The sequence below is a fragment of the Nanorana parkeri genome, unplaced genomic scaffold (genome assembly GCF_000935625.1).
Source record: "Nanorana parkeri isolate BGI_ZX_2015 unplaced genomic scaffold, ASM93562v1 scaffold1289, whole genome shotgun sequence".
Classification (NCBI taxonomy): domain Eukaryota; kingdom Metazoa; phylum Chordata; class Amphibia; order Anura; family Dicroglossidae; genus Nanorana; species Nanorana parkeri.
Window position 1 is genome coordinate 60,634 of NW_017307557.1, and position 21,903 is coordinate 82,536.

The 21,903-nt window shown below is 42.7% G+C and overlaps 1 protein-coding gene across 1 annotated transcript in view; it reads left to right on the top strand.

Moving 5' to 3' along the window:
* Window positions 1–7,180: 7,180 nt before the first annotated feature.
* The window catches only part of USP2 (ubiquitin specific peptidase 2), a 64,407-nt gene continuing 49,684 nt past the window's right edge, over window positions 7,181–21,903 (top strand). Inside the window, exons 1-2 of the mRNA XM_018569110.1 lie at window positions 7,181–7,234; window positions 14,310–14,979. Of these exons, the coding sequence (XP_018424612.1) occupies window positions 14,350–14,979 (630 nt within the window). The 5' untranslated portion in view covers window positions 7,181–7,234; window positions 14,310–14,349. The remainder of the gene's footprint in view (window positions 7,235–14,309; window positions 14,980–21,903) is intronic.

A 21,903-nucleotide genomic window follows, 5' to 3' on the forward strand; every position in this document is an offset into this window, starting at 1 on the left:
CCCCCCCTTCTCCCACCTCTGTCCCTCCTGAACAGGTTGTACCCCTCTATATTGGTGGCCCAATCATGTGTGTTGTCTAGCCAGGTTTCTGCTATTCCTACTATATCGAAGTTCTCCTCGAGCATTATAAGTTCAAGCTCTTCTAATTTATTGGCCAGACTTCTCGCGTTCGTGTACATACATTTAATTCCTGTCTTATGGGACAAAGGTTTACTTGATAGTGGTTGGCCAGGCTTAATTGTGTTATTTATGGCTATCGGATTTACTATATTCACTGCTTTTGCACTAACGACTGGAGTGAGCCCACTAATTACCCCTTTAATAATTTCCTCTTTATTATTTGAATTTATTATAGGGTTTTTATTCATTAAATTTAGTATTTTTATTCCCTCCCCCCCATTATCTAGTTTAAAAGCTCCTCCAGTCTTTCTACCAATTTTCCCCCCCAGGAATGCTGCACCTTTCCCATTAAGATGCAGCCCGTCTCGGCTGAAGAGCCGATAGCCGACTGCGAAGTCAGCCCAGTTCTCCAGGAAACCAAATCCTTCCTTCTGACACCAGCTCCGGAGCCACTTGTTAAGCTCCCTCAACTCGCGCTGTCTGTCCGGAGTGGCTCTTGGCACCGGTAGTATCTCTGAGAAAACTACTGTGGAGGTCCTTTCCTTCAGCCTAGCACCTAGGTCTCTGAACTCCCTTTTTAGGACACTCCAGTTTCCTCCTATTTTGTCATTGGTGCCAATGTGCACCATGACAACGGGGTCGTGCCCAACCCCATCTAGTAATCTGTCAATTCGTTCCGCAATGTGTCGAACACGGGCCCCCGGTAGGCAGCACACTGTTCGACGCTCACGGTTTCGATGACAGATTACCCTGTCAGTCCGCCTGATGATGGAGTCTCCCACCACCAGTTATACTTTAAGTGAAGGGCAGACCTTGGGATAGGTGTCTTGCATTTACTGACAAGAAAGGCTGACAGTAGAAGATAGCAGAGAGATCACCAAATCAGTCTGTTTTTGCTTCTTTACTGTCCAGTCATATGATGGGGGCAAGGTGGTATCCTAGCTATGTTGCTTAAAGTGACACTAATCTCATGAGTTGAATTTATAAATGCATTTAAGTACCTTAACTATTAACAGAATGTATCTTATTTGTGTATCACTTGGCTGTAGATCATCAAATCATCTCTGAATTGGTACTGACACTGTCCTTCCTTCTGGAGGGTGGCTACTTTTGTTCTCCATGGTCCATGTGTGTGTGTTGTAATGTAGCCACCATTCCAAGCTCACTCCCGTGATGGATTACAATCTCATTACAAATTAGTAAACTAAAGGTGAGCTTGTAGTCCATCACGGGAGTGAGCTTGGAATGGTGGCTACATTACAACACACACACATGGACCATGGAGAACAAAAGTAGCCACCCTCCAGAAGGAAGGACAGTGTCAGCACCAATTCAGAGATGATTTGAGGATCTACAGCCGAGTGATACACAAATAAGATACATTTCTGGTAATAGTTAAAGTACTTGAATGCATTTTTAAGATTTAGGTATCCTGAGATTAGTATCCTGAGTTTAGCATCACCTTACAGCAAGTCAGTTATTGTACAGTCAGTGTCCACTCAGTGTTTGCCTGTGAAAATGATGCATGCAGAGTTAAAAGACATTTCTTTAAATGGTGCTAAATGATGTTACCTATGTGAAATCTAGTGACTTGACTAGAAGGCTTTTCAGGCAACTTTGCAATAAGCTGGGCAATGGCTGTAATTGGTTGCTCTTTGGTACAGAGATCAGTTGGTTGAAAATTGCTGGTATGAACATTTGGCTTATCACTACATCCTATTTAAGGCAACTTCGTATGCCTGTGCAGTTACTAGGGAAACCAAATCTGCCCTGGCTTGATTTGTTGCACTGAATTTGGTAAACCCCACTGAAGTCTATGAGGGGGAATCCTGTTTGAAATTTCTGGCCCTTTTTAAGGCTACAGGTAGCATGGGAAAAAGGGCTATGCCATGGGTGACATATGCCAATGGCAAAAAATTAAAGCAAAAATACCTTTTATGCAGCTTTGAGGATAACATGGAAAAACACAAATCCTTTCAAATTAAGGATTTGGGGGATGCCTTAAAGCTGTATGTGGGCGCACAGAGCAGTATGTCCTAGACAGCTGTTGCAATAGCATACTTTGGCAGCACAAATATTGGCTGTGGAATGTTTCTATTACAAATAGCTTGGCTTATATACAGCAACAGGACAACAACCCTGATTCTTGTGAACGTAAAAATAAAACTTTTTAAGTAGCTTTAGCAGTGACGCATTCTTTTTCATCAAGTAGGCCTGCTTCAAATGGCAGACAGAAATTGTCCAGCAGTTCACGTCATGCTGTTGTCTAATTTCTATGAAACCTCTCATTCCAAATAAAAGGTCCACAAAAGATACAACAGTGAAAAATTAGCCAGCTGCAGGACGATTGTAATGAGTTAGGCTTGGCACAAATGTAATATAGACATAGAGTACAGGCTGGTGTTTGTCCACAAGAATTAAGACATGACACATAATACAACAGTGTAAAATTGGCCATCAGCAGGGGATTTTTAATGAGTAAGACTGGGCCCAAATGTACTAGAGACATGGAAAACAGGCATGTATCTACAGTGAACAATTAGGAGATTGCGGATGATAAAGCAGAGTAAAATTGACCAGCAGCAGTACAGTTTTATGTAGGGATAATAATCCTAACCACTTTATGACTAACTTTCATTTTTACTATGGGCGTATATCGGTGTATATGAGTAATATAATATGAGGTGATATAGGTACATACTGTTTTGCCCTTTTATCATTTCAAAGAATGCAGCAATGCAACATTTGCTTGTTGCTGACCAAAAGAAAGTGAGTGGGTGACCTGTGATCCTAACTTGGAGAGCTAGACTTTATTATGTGCAGTTTGATGGGCAACTAACTTGCATTTCTGTGCACCAAGCTGGAGGATCACAAAGATCAGGGAAGAAAACATCCTTTTTTTTTTTTGGAGGGGGGGGGGGGCAGAAACAAGCAAATTCTGCACCCCATACCTTAAAAAAAGGCCCTATCTATATAAAAGTAAAAAACAATATAGTACCAAGAGAAATAAAAGCTCCAAAATATCACTGCCTGAAACAAAAGTCTACTGCTTTTAAGGAAACCCTACAGCAGAAAAAAAAACAGTGTGTTATGGACGGGGCAGCAGCTTAAAGTGATCAATGTCTTCAAGCCACAAATTAAAATGACAACAAAAAAAGAAGGCAGCAAGGGGGGTGATTACCCCAAGAGCTAGCAATGAGAAGTAAATCACAGTTTCCAAACTGACTATAATCTCTCTAACCCTATATAGTTTGCAAGCTTGCTGCTCCATGCCCCGCCTTCCAGTTTATACTGAGGGGGTTGGTTTATCCAAAAGCCACCTTATTAGCACTTCTAAGCCTGCTGGCCGTGCAGTGAATTGTGGTTGTGGGGAATTTACAAATAAATCCACTGGAACCGCTATTCTCAAACCCACAGGATTTACTGGGAACCCAAAGTAGTGGTGAGAGCCTCATCCCTAGCAGCCACCAAAAGACCTTGGCAAGATACATATGTGGACTAAACATCACCTGTGGCATAGGGCAGCCTCATAAAACCTGCATGTCTTGGCTGCAATATCTAAACTTGACATTTGTATGTAGATGATTCGCATGTCCATGTTGAGTTAAAAGGAAAGCTGACAAATGAAGCCTGTAGGCTGAAAATTCATGTTGCTTGGTTATTGAAATCAGGACCAGAACAAGGGCTCATTTAGAAAGGCGTTCCTGGCAACTGCAGGCTTTTCCATGTGAAAGCAGCAATGTTTAGCAAGAAAATGTTGTGTTTGACCTGTTTTGCATACAATTCAATATTACATGCTGCATCTGAAGAAACACAATGCAAAGCAGGTCAAACAAAGACCTCTACACTACTCAAACGCATGTCAAATGGAGGAAAAAAATGCCTGTCTATATGGACCCTAAAACATACTGAGCCAGTTGCTTTATGCTAAATGTTGAACAAGGGCTATTCTACATAGCTTCATAAATCTCAAGACAGTTTTTATAGGCCTATTATTAGTAACAATGTAAGGGACGTAACCCCACATCCCTTATCTGCTTAAGACCTTATATTTTACTGAGTGTTTTTTGGAATAAGCTACCATCCTTTAAAGTTTGAAGTCCATGGATCTGCTCGAGATTGGGCCTGATCCCCTGGCTTTATATTGCTTTATTTTTGCTGCTGTATGCTACAGATACAGATTTTGAAACAATAATGGAAAATCAATATAAACTCTTTGGCTCGTTAGACACTCTTTACAGTATATGGGTCTTACACCATACACAGCTAAACAATCTTTACACCTGCTGACATAGTTCTGTGCTGATACTTTCTAAGAGAAGATTTTAAGTGTTTTTATGGGTTAGCGTGGTAATTACGTTTGTATATTTGTATTTGGTTTGTTACTAATAAGAATATCATTTTGACTATCTGAACTGTGCAGCTCCATATGTGGGGTGTGCTTTTGGTTTTTGATACTATGCAGGTTTAAAGGCATTTAAACCGTCAATATCTCATAATCATACACCAGTGGACTTATGCAATAAAAAGTATAAGGGAAAACTAACAGGTGCAAAGTACACTAAGCTATAACAATAAACCTACATTTATTTTACTCAGCACAAACCAGTAGATAGAATGCAGATGGTTACTATGAGTATTAAAGTGTGCACTGGAATTAGTAAACCTAGCAACAAAGTTAGTTCTAATATGAGGTACCATGGGTACTACTGAGTACAAGTGTTCCTAGTATACAAAGCAACTAGACCCCTTGTACAGATTATTAAAGATGAATCAGGTGATGTAAGTAAATCACCTCATTCATCGTCATCTCCTAAGCAAAACGATCAGTTAATCCTTGCAGTGGGGAGAGGGGACACACTGCAGTAAGCATGGATATAAAAAGGCTACACACACCTATAAAAATGCCAGGTTTGTGTGATGTAAAAAAATCAGACCCACCTTTAATATGACCTAAATAAATAAAAATAATATGGCTGCATAAGTGTACATACCCTCTTATAATAAGTTAAATAATTAACCAATCACATTCAAACTTATGATAAATGGTAGTCAGTACACACTTGCCATCAATTAAAGGGACTGAATAAGCCCATATAAAGTTCAGTTGTTCTAGTCAGATTTTTCTGACATTTACTCAGTTGCCTCTTAGAGCAAAAGCCATGGTCCGCAAAGCATCAAAAGGATCTCATTGTTGAAAGATATCAGTCAGGAGGAAGGGTGCAAAAGAAAATTCCACGGCATTAGATATACCAAGGAACATGGTCACCAACAAGTGGAGGAAATATGGCACAACAGTGACATTACCAAGAACTCGACATGCCTCTAAAATTGATGAAAAAGCAAGAAAACTGGTCCAGCCAAGGGGCCTACAGCAACATTAAAGGAGCTGCAGGAATTTACAGCAAGTACTGGTTGTGTAATTCATGTGACAACAATCTCCCATATTCTTCATATGTCTGGGTTCCGGGGTAGGGTGGCAAGACAGAAGCCTTTTCTTACTAAGAAAAGCATACCAGCTATATTTTGCAAAAACCTTCATCAAGTCTGACAAAAGCATGTGGGAAAATGTGATATGGTCTGATGAGACCAAAATTCCAAAAGAGTATGTTCAGCACGAAAACAACACTGGGACTTATGAACAGTAACAAATATCAGTCAACTTTGGCACAAAACCTTTAGGCCTATGCTAAAAAGCTGAAGATAAAGAGGAATTTCTAGCCTGACAATAACCCAAAGCGTACCTCCAAATCAACAAAAGACCTGAATACAATTGAAAATTGGTGGGGTGACCTGAAGATGGCTGTGCACAGGTGATGCACAGGTGATGCTCTCCCAACTGCTGGCCCTGCATTGCACCGTATGAGGGAATTTGTTCAACACAGCACTGCCGAGAACTTTAGGAAGAGAACAAAAACCCAAAGGAAACAATCAGATAGCAGCTTACTGTAGCAAAATAAGTTAAGAAGAGATGATTTCATATTACGATGAAAGTATTCTTACTTACTTTATTCCCTCTACGATGTCCAATGCTCTGGGTTGGAGCAGAAGTCAGCGTCCTCCCATACAATGCACAGTCCTGCACTGCACCGGATGACGTCAGAAAACTTAGAACATTTGGGCAGCAAAAGGAAGAGCCTTTGGGGAACTGGTTACATGACAAGGAAGAAGCCTCTAGAAGCAAAGAATAAGCGTAGCCACAAATGGCCTGTAATATGAGGCATCATGGGTGCTACAGAGTACAAGTGATCCTAGAACACAAAGCAGCTAGACCCCTTGTACTGTTTATTAAATGATTGTGCATGAGTGAACTTGTTCAATTAGGCGCCGCCGAGAACTTTGGGAAGAGAACAGTAACCCAGGGGAAACAATCAGATGGCAGCTTACAGTAGCCAAATGAGTTAAGAAGATGATTTCTGTTTACAACAAACGCGTTTTACATGCAATATACAAATACTCTGTTTGTTTTTAGGACAGGTCTGTACTTGCTCAATTGGTAAACACAAGGTAGAATTTAGTAAGTCACTGTGTGTACAGCTCACTGAAGAGCTGCATGAAAAGTGTTTGTAATCAGGGTCATTCCCAAGGTAACAGGGACTCAACAGCCATGTGAGTGAGACACAGCGTCTCCTATTACAGGAGCAAGAAGAAAAAACCAGGCTGAGGAAAAAACAGAGAAAGAGACAGACAGGACAGAAAACAGACGACAACCCATCAAACACAAGGAAAGATCAGGATATGAGGCATTTTTATGGATGATAGCAAAGAAGGAGGAAGAAACCGAAAGAACCTAATTTAGAAGATGAACTCATGCATGATACATAATAATGAGCTGAGCTGGAAGAAAGCGTTAAAGCAACAACCCCACAGAGAGATAGAAGCTGGTAAAAAAACGAGTCTGGATTAGTTTTATGTGAAGAACAAAAATTTCAAAACGTAATTAAAACCTAGAGAAGTTTAATGACATTTTGGACTATAAAACAAGAAAAACCCCAAAGAATAAGAAGAGGAAAATATCTCAAAGGCGAAAATATTATAACTAAAGGAATTTCCCACCTCCAGGGAAAATGAACGCAGCTATGTGATTATAAAAAAGGCGTACAACTCTTTGAAGGTAAACAGTAAGTGTTGCTTAAAATCATTTATCTTTAAAGAATGAACTCTAATGACAAAAACAATTATTCTTGCAGTCGGTTCCACTCCCCACTGCAAAGGTTAACTGCTCATTTTCCCAAGAGCCTGAGTGCACAACCTGCAGCCCTGTGGCCCTTGTGGCCCTTTACTATTATAAGTGTGACCAAAGGGCCCTAGCATTCTGTAGTGCAAGCATTCATTTTATAAAGGGGCCTTTAATAACAGTGATCTCTATTGTAATCATATATATTGTACAGTCCTGTGCAAACTGTTGGTACTATCTAGATCCTGTATTATAATAATAACAACAATAATAAAAATCTCTAGCAGTTCCATGTAATATGTCTCTAGTCTCTGACTGTCTCCTATAGCATGACTTCAGTCGCCAACCTCTTCTGTAGCACAGTCTCTGACCATTTCCTTTAGTAATCTTGAGTCTATGCCTATCTTCTGTAGCATTACATATAATAAATATTATAGGTGGCACTTTGGACATATCGGGGGCTGATTTAGAGGCCCCTTATTACCTTGTAAGTTGACAACCAGATAAAGAATAAGGTGATATACTTACCTTATCTTATGCTGCCTGTGACTCGGCACTCTCTTCTGCTGTTCAACACTTTGTGTTGCAGGCCTCAGTGGCCTCTTGTATAGTGCAGGACTGCTGGGCCTACATTGTATGGAAGGATAAAGTCCATTGGGGGACTAGTCGCATGAAGAGGAGGAAGTCTGATGGAGCGAGGAATAAGGTAAGTATATCATCTGATTCATCATGCCCTAGTCAAAACAAGCAGTTAACCCTTACAGTGGGAGGGGGACCCCCTGCAAGAGTTAATGTTTTTCAGCAACCTCTTCACTGTCCGATGATCCACGTTGGAACAGGCCTTCAGCACCCTTCCATACAATGCAGGACTGCTGGTCCTGCATAGCACTAGAAGATGTCAGAGAGCTGCAACTGGTTGGGCAGCAAAAGGAAGAGCTTTGGGGAGACAGGTTGCTCGTAAAAGTTCAAGATATTTTGTCCGAACATCTTTTTAGCTTCAAAGTCTTATCTTTACTAATGTTCTTGCAGCATAAAAATGATTTGCAACGTTTTGGGACTGTGCAGGGGTCCCTCCGTCAGGCCCTTTGTTGAGCATCTGTTTACATCTGGTTATCCCTGGCTACGGTTAGTTCCATTTCTCTGGACCTGATCATGCCAGATCGGGGGTAACTGGATGTAAACGGACACCCATCTATTTAGGAATGGCTGTCCAAACACTAACATGGGTCTGGTAATGTCAGTTTTTTCCTCCATCGTAAGATGGAGAAAAAAAACTGCATGGACACAGATTTCACAAAGGTGACATCCGTTCCCATCAGGAGGGGATCAGTGCACAGATCCCCTCCTGATCAGACAGTGTAAAAGGGGGTTTATGTGCTAACAAGGAACATACTGATAGGAAAAATTAGAGTGACAGAGAGATCATTAGCCTGCTACTTTTACATCACTCTCCAGTCCAAGCTGGGGGTGGAGTGGAGACCTGGAATTCTTAATGAACTGCAGTAGAAAAAAATGAGGTCTCATCTGTGTATTTAGCTGTTTGATTGGAGTTCAGTGTTAATTAATTTTCAGAGTAGGAATTGTTCACGTCTCTTTAAATACAATATTTAGGACACTCTTCTATCCATATAAATACCTAATTACTGTCTGTAAGGAACTGTAAAAAAAACATTTTGTAGTCCACATATAAAACATACACAGCCACCCCTATATCCACATTTCTACTTATTCCTCACTTATTATTGGGGTATTGGGGTCCCTTACCAATACCTCAAAAATCTTTCCTACAATAGAATGTCAAACTGCACATCTGTAAATACTGAGAAAATACCTTGATTCCATTTGAAATATAAAGCAGGTTCTGTATATTTAGTTGATGATATTTCCTCCCAGTCTTTTGTGAGTGGCTTTCAGCGATGGGAAATTAGGTAAATTGAGTGTTTGGGGTTTACAGCTTGTATTTGTCTTTTGCAGCTTAAGTTACATGAAAACATGTTGTGGTCACTGTTACCTAGATTTTCCTTTACATGAACCTTTGTAATAAGTTCTCCATTGTTTAAGGTTAACAGGTTCAGATGAGTATGATTTTTAGTTAGGGCTTCTAAAAGCATTCCTAAATTGTCCTGCAATGAGTTCATACATTTAGAGGGTTATTCACAAAGCTAGCCGAAGGATCAGCCGTAGCTGCGGTTCATCCTTCGGCTAGCTTCAGCCGCCGAATCCCTTCGGTTCAGTACAACCGAAGGGCTGCTGTACGGGCTATTCACTATAGCCCGTACAGCTCCCGAAACTGGCTGAGCCGAAGTCATATACCTCGGCTTGACTGAGCCGAAGTGAAACCCGAAGCAACGGCAAGCGGCCAGCCATTGGCGGAGCCAGCTGTGATCTCACGGCTGGCTCCGCCTAGTTGCAATGACAGATCAGCGTCCCCAGGTTTCCTTGACGCTGAACTGTCATTAAACAATGGCAACTTGGGGAAGCCAGCTGTGACGTCATGGCCGGCTCCACCCAGTTGTTATTCATTGGCCGGGACCTGCTAGAAGACTCTAGCACAGGGGTGGCAAACACAAGGCCCGCGGGCCGAATCCGGCCCGCCGGACCTTGTAATGTGGCCCGCACAGCAGCCACCTCATTTTGCACCGTCTCCGCCTCCGCCCTGTCTCATGGCCCTATGTCAGGCCTCAAAATTTCCACTCGCCCCCTCGCAATTGGCGAGTGAAAATTGCGGGGGGGCGAGTGGAATGTCAGCAATGGTGCCTCGCCGGCAGGACTAGAGATGGAACACTACCGCCGCGGCAAGCGCTCGCTTGCTTCTGTTTTCTCTTCTCTTTCTCGCCTGCTGCAGCTACAGAGCGGCCGAGCACGAGAAGGAGAACAGAAGCGAGCGAGCAATTGCCGTGGCGGTAGTGTTCTCTCCCCCACCTCCTCATCTACCGCGCATGCGCAGATTGTGGGCCGGGGGTCGGGCAGCGCTTCGGGCGGAGAGGCAGCAGGGGATGGAGAGGGAGTGACCCGGGGTCCGGCAGGGGATTCGGCTGGGTAAGTGGCTGCGTGTATGTGTGGGGCAGTTGCGGGGGAAGCGGAGTGCATGGTGCTGGAAGTTGCAGTGATGGTTGGTGGAAGGTGTATGCTGTGTAGGAATGTGCAGCAGCACCAGGCGTGGAATATAAACGTGTGATAAGGATGTATAGTCATCATCCAGAGGTGCAGAGATGGGCACATGTGAGTAGATGCATAGTCCTATACAACCGGCCCTTTGAGGGTAACCATACTGCTGATGCGGCCCCCGATGAATTTGAGTTTGCCACCCCTGCTCTAGCAGGTCTCAACCCATAGGAAACCTGCCGGAGGTTCGGCTCAGCCGATCCAGATGTTGGATCGGCTGAGTCGAACTCCTTCTGCACTTCGACTCAGCCGAACATGCTGAGCATGTTCAGCCAAACCGAAGCCACCCGAAGCAAGCCGATGTACGGCTCATTTCAGCCAATGTACAGCTGAAATCAGCCGTAAAAGCCAGAAGTGAATAGCTGGACAGCGTTCGGCTCACTTCACTTTGGGTTGGTTATTCACTCAGCTGCCTTCGGCAGCTTTGTGAATAACCTTTTTAATCTTTTTCGTTATATCAGAAGTACAATTATACCAGTCAATTTCAGTATAATTCAACTCTCCCACTATTTCTATTGTCCCAACTAATTAATTACTTCATATTGTGAGTTATCACTTTTATTTAGAAAAGAGCGTATTTCATTATTCAGTTTCTTAGATCGAAATGAAATAACAGGTGAAAAATTAGAAGAGCAGTTGAAAGAACTCACTGATTGTTAATCACAAAATTTGTAAAGTAGAGACTAGACTATGTTAGACTAGGCTAGGGAGCAGGGAGAGCACTCATGGATTCCTATACCATCGAGCCCCAGTCTGGCTGAACCAGTGAGTTGTCTCTTCACTGCTTCTACCTCACTGGTGAGCAAGACTGTGCAGCATTTCAGCCAGAAAAGGCAACAACATGTAACACAGCCCTTGTATCTCATACCTTGGTGGAGCCTGAGTTGACGAGGGCGGCCTCCATTGCAGCTCCTGTCCCAGGGTTCCTTGATGGCAGAACAGGTGCGCAGGCACTCGAAGTGGCATGAGTGCTGGGAGATATCACCGTAGTGTGTTGTTTCAATCAGAACGAAGGATCTCAGGAATATAGGTTAGCTGACAATCACTCAGCACAGGAGGCCTAGGTGTCACAGCCTAAATAGCTCATCAGGTGCCAGGATTCGAATTATGCCTGTGCGCAGGTGGTGAAGCGTCCACACAGACATGCACACATCTGCGCAAAGACTGCAACCATCCCTAGAAAGAACCACTTAAACTGTATGTAAACCCAAAACATGTTATAGTTTTGGATACAGTGGAAAAAGATTAAAACCTTTGTCAGGTTTTTATTGCCGTCTGTGTTCCAATTGGGAAGATTTACCCAATTTAAATGCCATAGTGACTGAAAGTCATGGAAAATCAAAAATTGTGAGTGTAACTGAAACAGGATGCATTGTGGAGTAATAATTACACGCTCAATAAGATTAGAAATATGGCCTAGCTGACTTCTCTTGAAAATACCAGTTGCCGAACTGTCGTCTTAAACGAGAACTATGGGGTCAGTGCTTTTCCCCATAGTTCTCCTAAGGGTAACGGGAGGACACAAACTAGCGTCCTCCCATCACCCAAAGCTCAATATACCGCAAGCTACAGCTCGTGGTATACTGAGATGCCGGAACGGATCCCGACAATGCTGTCTGGATCCACCCAGCTGCATGAGTGACAGCTGGCTCTGCCTATCTAGAGGCAGAGCCAGCTGTTCCCTCCCCCGTCCGTTCCACCAGTCAGCGCTGGAGGATCGGATAGGGGAAGGGGGGGGAATCCCTTCAGGGAGCCGTGAGTGACAGTCACGGCTCTCTGCACGGATAGATCGAGAAGTGAGCGAGCGACGGTATGTGTTCGCTCACTTCCCGATCTACTGAGCCGACCTGTGACAGTTTCATTGTCACAGGTCGGCTCAGATTATGAGGCTGAGTGAAAATCACTCGCCTCATAATTCTCCTTCAAGCCAATGACTTTTGAGTCAGCAACCTTGTAACAAGTTGTTCAATGTTCATTTGCTGCATACCCATTCCAGATCAGTGACTCCAGTGACCGAAGCCACAGACTGACAGACAACTGGCACTTTAAGAAGGAAGGCAGCATTAATATTTCACTGATAGAAGCTAATTATAAGGTTTTATCTAGGTGGTATATGGTTCCTGCCAGACTAGCGAGAATATACACAGAGGTTTCTCCTCATTGTTTTCGGGGATGTGTTCACCCGGGCACGGTGTATCACATATGGTGGGAATGCCCTAAATTGAGACCCTTTTGGAACCGGCTTTATGCTCTAATATTTAGGATTACTGGGGTGAGGATCCCACGAGATCCCCAATATGTGTTGCTGAATTGCCCGATTCCAGGACTGTCTAAAGCTTTGGATAAATGAGTTACTTTCTTTTTATTGGCTGCCAAAATAACCATAGCTAGGGTTTGGAAATTGCCAACAATTCCATTCCACTTGGTCAAACAAAAAATGTCGTGGATTATGGTCCATGAGAAACTTCACAGCATCCTCCAAGATATAAAAAATGCGTTGAATTGACCTGGACCCCCTGGATGTTATATACAGGGGTGCTGGAAACCGGGTAATTTCCATTGTACAATCTTTCTGTTTTTTGTTTCTCTGGGTACTATGTTTAATGTTTAAGTAAATGTTGGGCTATTTGGTCGGGGACGGATCTACTCTTTTCGGACTCTTAAGCTGTTCTGCTTCTTTTAGTATCTTTTTCCTTTTCCTCTTCTTTTTGTCTGTTTCTTCCTTCTTTAGGCTCACACATGTGAGCTGTTTAGTACATTTATGTTGGACGGAAAGTCTTCTATCTAAATAGATATGGAGGAGATCATAACAAATGTTTGCGTCAGACACAGGTGGATCCCTATGCCTGATATTGCTCTCAGACTGTCTTGATTTTGTTTTTGCTGATGGGGGATAATTTGGCAAAAATAGGTAAATAGATATATTCTGTTTCACAGAATTATTATGCATTGTGTGCATGGTTTCTAGTGATCCCCTCTTACTACCTGATTATGCTAATGTGGAAGACTCTGAAACGCAATTGTATGCAATACTGTTTGTGCATCATGTGCTATCTTATTGTTTTATTCTATTCTGCAAAAATTAATAAAAATACTTTGAAAGATAAGAAGGAAGGCAGCAGTGGAAGCATCCATGTTTCCCTCACTAAAACATTCCTTTAATGTCTTGTCAGAGTTATAACCTGGGAAAAATATTGCTAGTGAATACAAAAGTAGAAAGAAAAGGACTTATAGCACAAATAATTGTTACATGTGTAGCAATATGTTTAGAGTTATGAGAAGAGAAAGTGCATTCATTATTGGGCATTAGTACCGGAAAGTGATCACGTGTAGAACAAGCCATATGCATATAGTGTATATGCTGCCCAGGTGCCAGATTTTAAATCAGCAAACCAATACAACCCTTGAAAAATAAAATACAGCAGCAATAGCAACCTATAAAAAAAGACTTACAGCTCTGCATCAGCAACGTCCATGCTCCCTGTTGCCTGAAGAGCTCTAGCTATAGCTTAACAGGGTGTGTGTCAAAGCCCAGTAGAGGCCATTGCTTCCACAAAGAGAACAAGGGTCCTTCTTTACAGCATGCTGCCAACGGACAGGCTTTTCAACTGCACTGGCTGCTTTCTAAAAGACAACAAGTGTAAGACTTTGCTCAACTTTTATTTTGATGGAATGTATTTTGCTGATTCACACTGAAAGTTCTGTTTGGCTATAAACCAATTCACAGATTTTAGTGTAGGCATTCTAATGCTCCTTTTCTTCTGTACACATAAAAATGTCAAATACCTTTTTAAAAGTTAGAATTTTTCAGTACTTTCCCTAACATGCTGATTTTGTCTTCCCACAGTCCAAGCCAGAGTCCCCTCCTGTACCTACTCATTTCCAGGATGTCGCATTCTTCATCTACCTACAAAAGATATATAGACCCTTCTTACTCTAAGAGTTATGTTGGCTACGGCTCCTACACCTCAGGCCTCAGCTCTTCTTACAGCGATCGCAATAACTCGCCTTTTAAGTCCAGTTTGAGTAGTTCATACTACCCCAGCTCTCACTTGCGTTCCTACCATGATCTAGATCGAAGTCTTCCCTGCCTGGATCCAACTACTAAAAGGACAGATTTTCTATCACGCTCTTCATCTAAATACCTTACAAACGGCTATTCCTATGGATACAATAGCACTCTTCCAACTTACACCAGCACCTCTCTATCACGCAAAAAGTCATACAGTCATACAGACCTGTCCCTTGGACTCTCTGAACTACGAACCTCAGACACTTACTACCCCCATAGCCCAACAAAAACACGGTCACATTTGGAAGCCGATGGACACTCCCGAATTTCCTATGTTTCCAACACTAGAGAGTCCACTGATATATATGGAAAGAAAAGAGGCTCATCTAATGGATATGGAAGCTCTTCTACACTCTCTTCAGAGGCTATTACCCTTTCCAAGCCTTCTTCTCAATTTTCATACAACTATGACAAGACTGAGGGGACCAGCCAAAAGGACGCACCAGTAAGTTGTGTTGTTTGCAGTTTATCTGAGTGGGGTGGTCAAAGTAAAATGACAAAGAAATGCATACTCTTAGATGTGTGTGTTCAGATTTGGGGAAAGACTACATAATTCTGGGCCTAGACCATTATAATAAAAGCAGCCATCCCTTTGCTTTATTTCTTCATAGGGCTTGTTCACACCAAGTGCGGAGCAGGAGCAGAGCAGTTACAGAACGCATCAAAACTGCATCCAATGTATTCCAATAGTATTTTGTATTCTAGTTCACAGCAGAGCGTTTAATTCCAGAGCATGTAGAAAAACTGCAGCATGCCCTATTTTCTCTGCTCTGGAACGCACCAAACGCATTCAAATGCATCAAAAATGGATGCAAACGCTCTGAAACGCACTGAAAGCCCATTTTAGGCTAAAAAAAGATAAATAAAATTTTTTTGGTTTTTTTTACCGGCCCGGAATGCGGCAAAACACACTGCACTGATTTGGTCCGGATTTGGTGTGAACAAGCCCTTATATCAGCATAAAACATAATCAAATTAAAATGTAATCATATGTAAAGTGGGATTGCGTCACAGGATATAGTTATTTATTACTTCTTGTGTGCACCCAAAGATCTGTGATTACAGAGGGTATTCCATTAATGTGGCTTAGAAGAGCATACAGTATGTCTTGACATGGCACTAGAGAAGGCCAAAGGTACTTTTGGATTCAGCTTTAACCCTTTTGCTGCCAATGCCTTTTTTTGTCTTTTTGCACACATGTTATCATCCACATTTTAGGCCTGAAAATTACTTAAAACCACCAAATATTATATATTTTCTGAAAGCAAATACCCTGTAGAACAAAACGGCGGCAGTTGCAAATGTATATGTCGCACAATATTAGCACAACTCTTTATCGAACCCAGAAATGTAGTAAAATTTTAGTGCCCAAAAACACAATACCCATTTTTTTTTGTTGGTTATGTGTTTAGAGGTAGCACTGAGATCATGAGGAATGCTGAATTAAGTTTTAGGTATTTAGAAGGACATTACTTCAAAATACATTGTACATCATATACAGAAAAACATATATACAGAACTTCCTGTATAAATCATAGACAAAACATGCATAAGCATAGAGACTAACACTGCACTACACCGCCATCTAGTGCTCAAAAGACATAGTTACATTATATGCTGGTGTATTTCCAACATTTCTTTGTAAAAGATGAGGTTATGATGAGTAAACAGATACCCAACATTCTTAGGTAAAAAATTGCATGTAGGTGCATCCGACGCGTGTTTACATTAATACACGCACGCTCGTTACTTAATCGTTATCACATAGGGGGTCTTACAAGCCCCCTATGTAATAGCATACTAGTGGTGATAGGTACAAAATTAGACTCCTAGTGTCACCTTTCCACTCCAAATAAGCTATTATTTGTTCTTAGTCCTTATAACTATACAAGGCAAAGCACCATTTCCTTCCTCCCTCCCAAGAAGCCTGTTCATCATTCCTTTATTTCCCTGGCCACTCTGTTCAGCCACCAGGAAAGAAGGAAACACCTGGTTCTTCTCACCTTATCTTTATGGACCTCCAGCACTATCATGTGATAGTGCTGGAGGTCCATAAAGATAAGGTGACAGTGATCTCTGGCCAGTTTTACCCAGATTGGATAAGCCTGCATTTGCACATGTGCATAGATCTTTTTCTCTGTGGTCAGTCAACACTGCCTAGGGTGCATGGAAGTATTTTATGCATTTTTATTAGTATAGACAATCGAGTTGACACAGGCCCCTGGGAGCTCTAGATGGAAGCTTTTGGTGCATTTCTTTGGGAGAACTGCAATGATGGAACTGTCCTCGGCCATTGGTGAGCACCTCTTCTCCAGAGGTGAAGTACTGGCACAGCTCATGTGGGTACACTGATATGATAGCGCTATCTTCAGCCATCATTTTGTCAATGCATGTGCTAACTGGCCCAATATCGACAATGGACTTGTCCAGTTCCATCATAATGCTAAGACTGTCACTCTTTTGTACAACAGAAACGATGGCACTGTCCTCCAGGAGTACTGTTATAGTGCTCTTCTGTTGTACAGCTGGCAGTGCAGAAAGAGGAGCTGCTGGTATTGGTTGAAAACCTTGATTTGACGGTTCTGCTGTGTTGGAGGAAAACATTTTCTTTCCTGCAGGATAAAATAGGACATGAGAATAAATGTTCAGAACTGGAACTGTATGGACATAGCTATACATATAGAAAAAAAAAATGTAGGCCTAAAATTACTTACCTCGCTTGCGTGAGGCCCTTTTCCTTGTACGACGCTTGGTCCAGCCAAAATTAATTGTGATGTGAAAGATGTTAACCAGCTTGATGAATAATAAAATGATGGCAAACATGCCAAGCAGAGCTGGTTGTGGTGGTGCCAGGAGGGTATATGTCAGGGTATATGTCAGGGCTGGTTTTGGCGGTGCCAGCAGGGTCTGTGTCAAGGCTGGTTCCAGTGTTTCCAGCAGGCTGCATGTCAGTGTAGCGCTCACCCCCGAAGGAGCCGCTGAATATTGAAATAGGTTCTCCTACCTGTTGGTTCCAGCTGCCATTCCCCTTTAATCAGCAACAGCACACCGACACTCACGGACAGAACGGCTCGAGTCTTAGGGTCTTTTAGGGTATTTATTTGCAACATCAATAGGAGAGAGAGGGTTTAGCATCTGTAGGATGCCATTTGGAAATACTTCTGAGGACAGCTTTCTCCCCTAGCAACCGCTAAGGCCGAAATCACTGCGATCTGGTCCCAGGGACCAATAGTAGTAGTAGTAGTAGTACTGTGAACAGATACCTGGAATAGGGTGTGGGATCTCCCTTGTGGGTCCCAGACGGACGCTCGCACCAGCTCCTCTGCGGTACCCCTCAACAAGCGGACTCCTCCCCGACCCAGCTTCCATCAGGTATTTTCCTCTTTAGGATCTGGAACTTCTGTGCCCTCAGCATCTGCAACTGCCAAGGAGCACTCCAGTTAAATGAGAGTATCTTCTTAGAACAAGGCACCCAACACCTGCCACGTGTATGGGCCCAGTGAGGTATTTTTCCGTAGCAACAGGATCTGGAATCTCTGTGCCCTCAGCATCTGCAACTGCCAAGGAGCACTCCAGTTTAGTAGTAGTATCTTCTTAGAACAAGGCACCCATCACCTGCCACGTGTATGGGCCCAGCAAAGTATCAGTGTATCCTAGGCCTCTAGGTCCCTCAGCACCTGCCATGTGCTGAGGCCCAGGCCAGTTTCCTGCATCACACACAGTCCTCCTAGGGCGAGGCCCCTAGGGGAAGAGAGAGCTCTCCACAATGTCCCCAGACCTTTTATCACCTGCCCTCAACCATGCCTCTGAGTCATCCTACTCAGGGATTGGCTAGGGCCAGGTGCATAGTCATAACCTGAGGGTGGATCCTCCCTCACTGTATGCCAAGGCTCCCTTTTCCTCAGCAACAGGAGGAGCAATCAATCCAGCAGACTCAGGGACACCTATAGAATGCAGAGCTCTGTATAATCAGTATCTAGACTGGTTACAGTCCAGGTATCTCTAAATTGAATAGCGACATTTTAGAGGGCGCTACATCAGGGCTGGTTCTGGTGTTTCCAGCAGGCTGCATGTCAGGGCTGGCTATGGTGTTTCCAGCAGGGTGCATGTCAGGGCTGGTTCTGGTGGTACCAGCAGGGTCTGTGTCAGGGCTGGTTCCGGTGTTTCCAGCAGATGGTATGTCAGGGCTGGTTCCGGGGTTTCCAGCAGGCTGCATGTCAGGGCTGGTTCCGGTGTTTCCAGCAGGGTGCATGTCAGGGTCGGTTCTAGTGGTGGCAGCATGGTGATTATGAGGAGTGGGTCTGGAGGTGAAGTATCAATGTTATTAAACGTTGTCTCAGGATCAACCTCCATTTTCTCCACCTCCTCTGCCCTTTAAATCATCCTAGTGGTGACATTCTTGGATGTAATCTGCACATTCGGAATGACTGCCATTTGTGAGCACAGCAGCACTAACACAACTATCACTTGTATATACATTCTGTGGAGAGAAGACAGACATGATTATTAATCATACTTTACACCATGTTAAAGAAAAATGTTTTGTGGTTTTGAATAAAAATGGATTTTTAGATAAACCAGGAGCTTATGAAATTTCAGCTTTTCACCAATATGTATGCGCCTGCTTTCTGCGCAGTAGAAAAGCGGCCCATGTCTTTACCCAGAATGGTATCATGTGGGGAACAGATATTTACAATTCAGACAAGCGTAATCCAATAAAAAATATCGGGTCAAATGATGTGTGATACAAAATACTCCGTTAACAAATCTTAAACACAAGAATAAGGATTATTCTTTTAGTCATGTGACTCTTATTTCCAAATCTCAGATCTTAGCTGAAAATAACGATCACATTTTTGAAAACAGGTCTCCTTATCCTGGTGCGCTGCTGTGTGACTTTGGTGCAACCATGAGGATTCTGAAACCTTACTAAAACACTGTTTACAATGGCGGGTTATAGAACACTGTAGATGTATAAGGATAATATAGAAACATGTAGAAATGTTGCCTGAATGTGTAGAATCAATAACGCAATTAATAAGCTAAAGATCGGGTATGAAATACGCAATCCAATATCGCAATCCAATTCTTAAGATAAAGCAAAGAGTGTTCTCCAACTTCAGAGAAGTCCTTCAAAACACCTGCTTTTAAAAGTCAGTGACATCACAATACTTCTAACAGCCAATCAGCAATCACCCCGAGAGTCAGATGAATTTTGAATTCTAAAAGTCATTCATCAATCAACTGTTACTTCTTGTAATTCTAAATTCACAATGCATTCATAGCAGCCAATCAGCAATCATCCCTGAGAGTCAGTTGAATTTAGAATTCTAAAAGTCATTCAGCAATCAACTGTCACCTCTTGTAATTCTAACATCACAATGCATTCATAGCAGCCAATCAGCAATCATCCCTGAGAGTCAGTTGAATTTAGAATTCTAACAGTCATTCAGCAATCAACTGTCACTTTTTTTTAATTCTAACATCAAAATGCATTCACAGCAACCAATCAGCAATTGGTTTGTACTGTTAGCACCTTTAAGTGATAGAGCTCTGGCCAAAACAACAAAATGACATACTGTATATGATGTCATCAATAGCATTTACTTTCACAGCAGTGTTTGTTTTTCTGAGTCTGCCCTGTAACATCTTTATAGCTGATCAACAAAAGTGGCAGTTAGAGTAACTGGCTGTCCAGCTCTCATATGAGCAGAGCAGCTGTTTATCATCGAGCAGGGGGCGCTGACTGACTATAACGAATTGGAGACAACAATGCTACAGAGCTGGGGCCAAAGAATAAACCACTTCGCATCCTGGGCAATTGTTTTATTTTTCACACACGTTAAAATATGCGTTTTTGGCTCAAAAAACTACTTAAAACCCGCAAACAATCATATATTTTCCTGAAACGAGAGGCCCTGTAGAATAAAATGGTGGTAGTTACAAATTTTTGTGTCACACGATATGTGTGCAACTGTTTATCATATGTATGTTCTCAGGAAAAAATACATTAGAATGACTTTTAGTGCACACAAACACAATATAATACGCAATGTTTTGGTGAAATATAGGAAATAAAAAAGAGTATATTTCGAGTAAATAGATACCAAGCATGTCAAGCCTTAATATTGTGTACACCGCTGAAATGACAAAAAACTGCGATGCCCAAAATTGTCCATAGATGATGATTTAAATGGCTTTACAGGTGATCAGTTTAGAGTTAACAGCGAATGACGGCCCTAGAGCTCCCACTACAGTGTTCACCTAACATAACTAAAACTTGTGATGCCATTGCCGTTTACATACCCGTGTGCACCTTACATGTGCCTTTGTCGGCACCCCCTCTGTCGACCCCGGCCCCCCCCCCCCCCCCCCCCCCATGCAGGCCCGGGACCAGCATAGCGGGTCTCTGCATTGAGAAGGGAGGTCAGTGCACTTCCACCGGCTGATCTCCACTCTGATTGCTGAATGTGGTGACTTGAAACACCTATTCAATGCTAAAGTGGTCTAAGGCCCAGTGATTCATCACGTCCTATACAGTGTATACGACGTAAGGACATCAAGGGACATTCCATTTCTGTAGCAGCAGGGGAGTTAGGCTGAAGGGACCAGCCTAGGAGTCACCTGGGATCATGGTTTGGGTTAGTATAACTCTGTTATTTTAGTTCTCTAGACAAAAGGAGCACTTAACCCTTGCAGTGTGGGTGTAGCCCCATTGCAAGGGTTATGATTTTATTTGCCTTCTGCAGTTCTTCTTTAATTAGAATTGTATGCAAATATGGCCTGCCTAAGATGACTGACAGTCATTTTTGTGTCACTCCCTCTGAAAGTCTGGGACTCAGTCATGGACCGAGAGCCCGACGTCTGCGTGAGAGAGGAGCAGACCCAGCGGCATATCTTACCCCACCAGATGAATGTCTCCTCCTCTCTTTGCGTGCGTGATGACGTCACACGCGTGTACTAGGTGACACCCAGCCTGGCAACTCCTTTGCCACACCTCGAGGCTGATATCACATCAAGGCAATTTGATTTTTTTGTAACTTCTCCCAAGAGCTAGTCCTCTGCTTGCATAAGGGATGAGGGCTTTTGAAACGAGTACTGAGGCGGAGTGTTGTGATGTTTTCGGAAAGCTATGTACAGCAACCTGCTGGCTTCTTCCACCAGCCTTAAACTGCCAGCATTGCAATGAGAAGCACAAAGACCTAGTGGTGATGTCACTGGGTCTAAAATAATGTTTGTAATGAAAATCCAAGGTTTTCATTTAAAAACAAATTGGCATGTTGATGAGGGGGAAAGGTGGAACAAGGGAAGTCAAAATACAACGTTTTTCTATTTGAATGAGTATTATTTTGAAGTGAGGGGTCCTGCA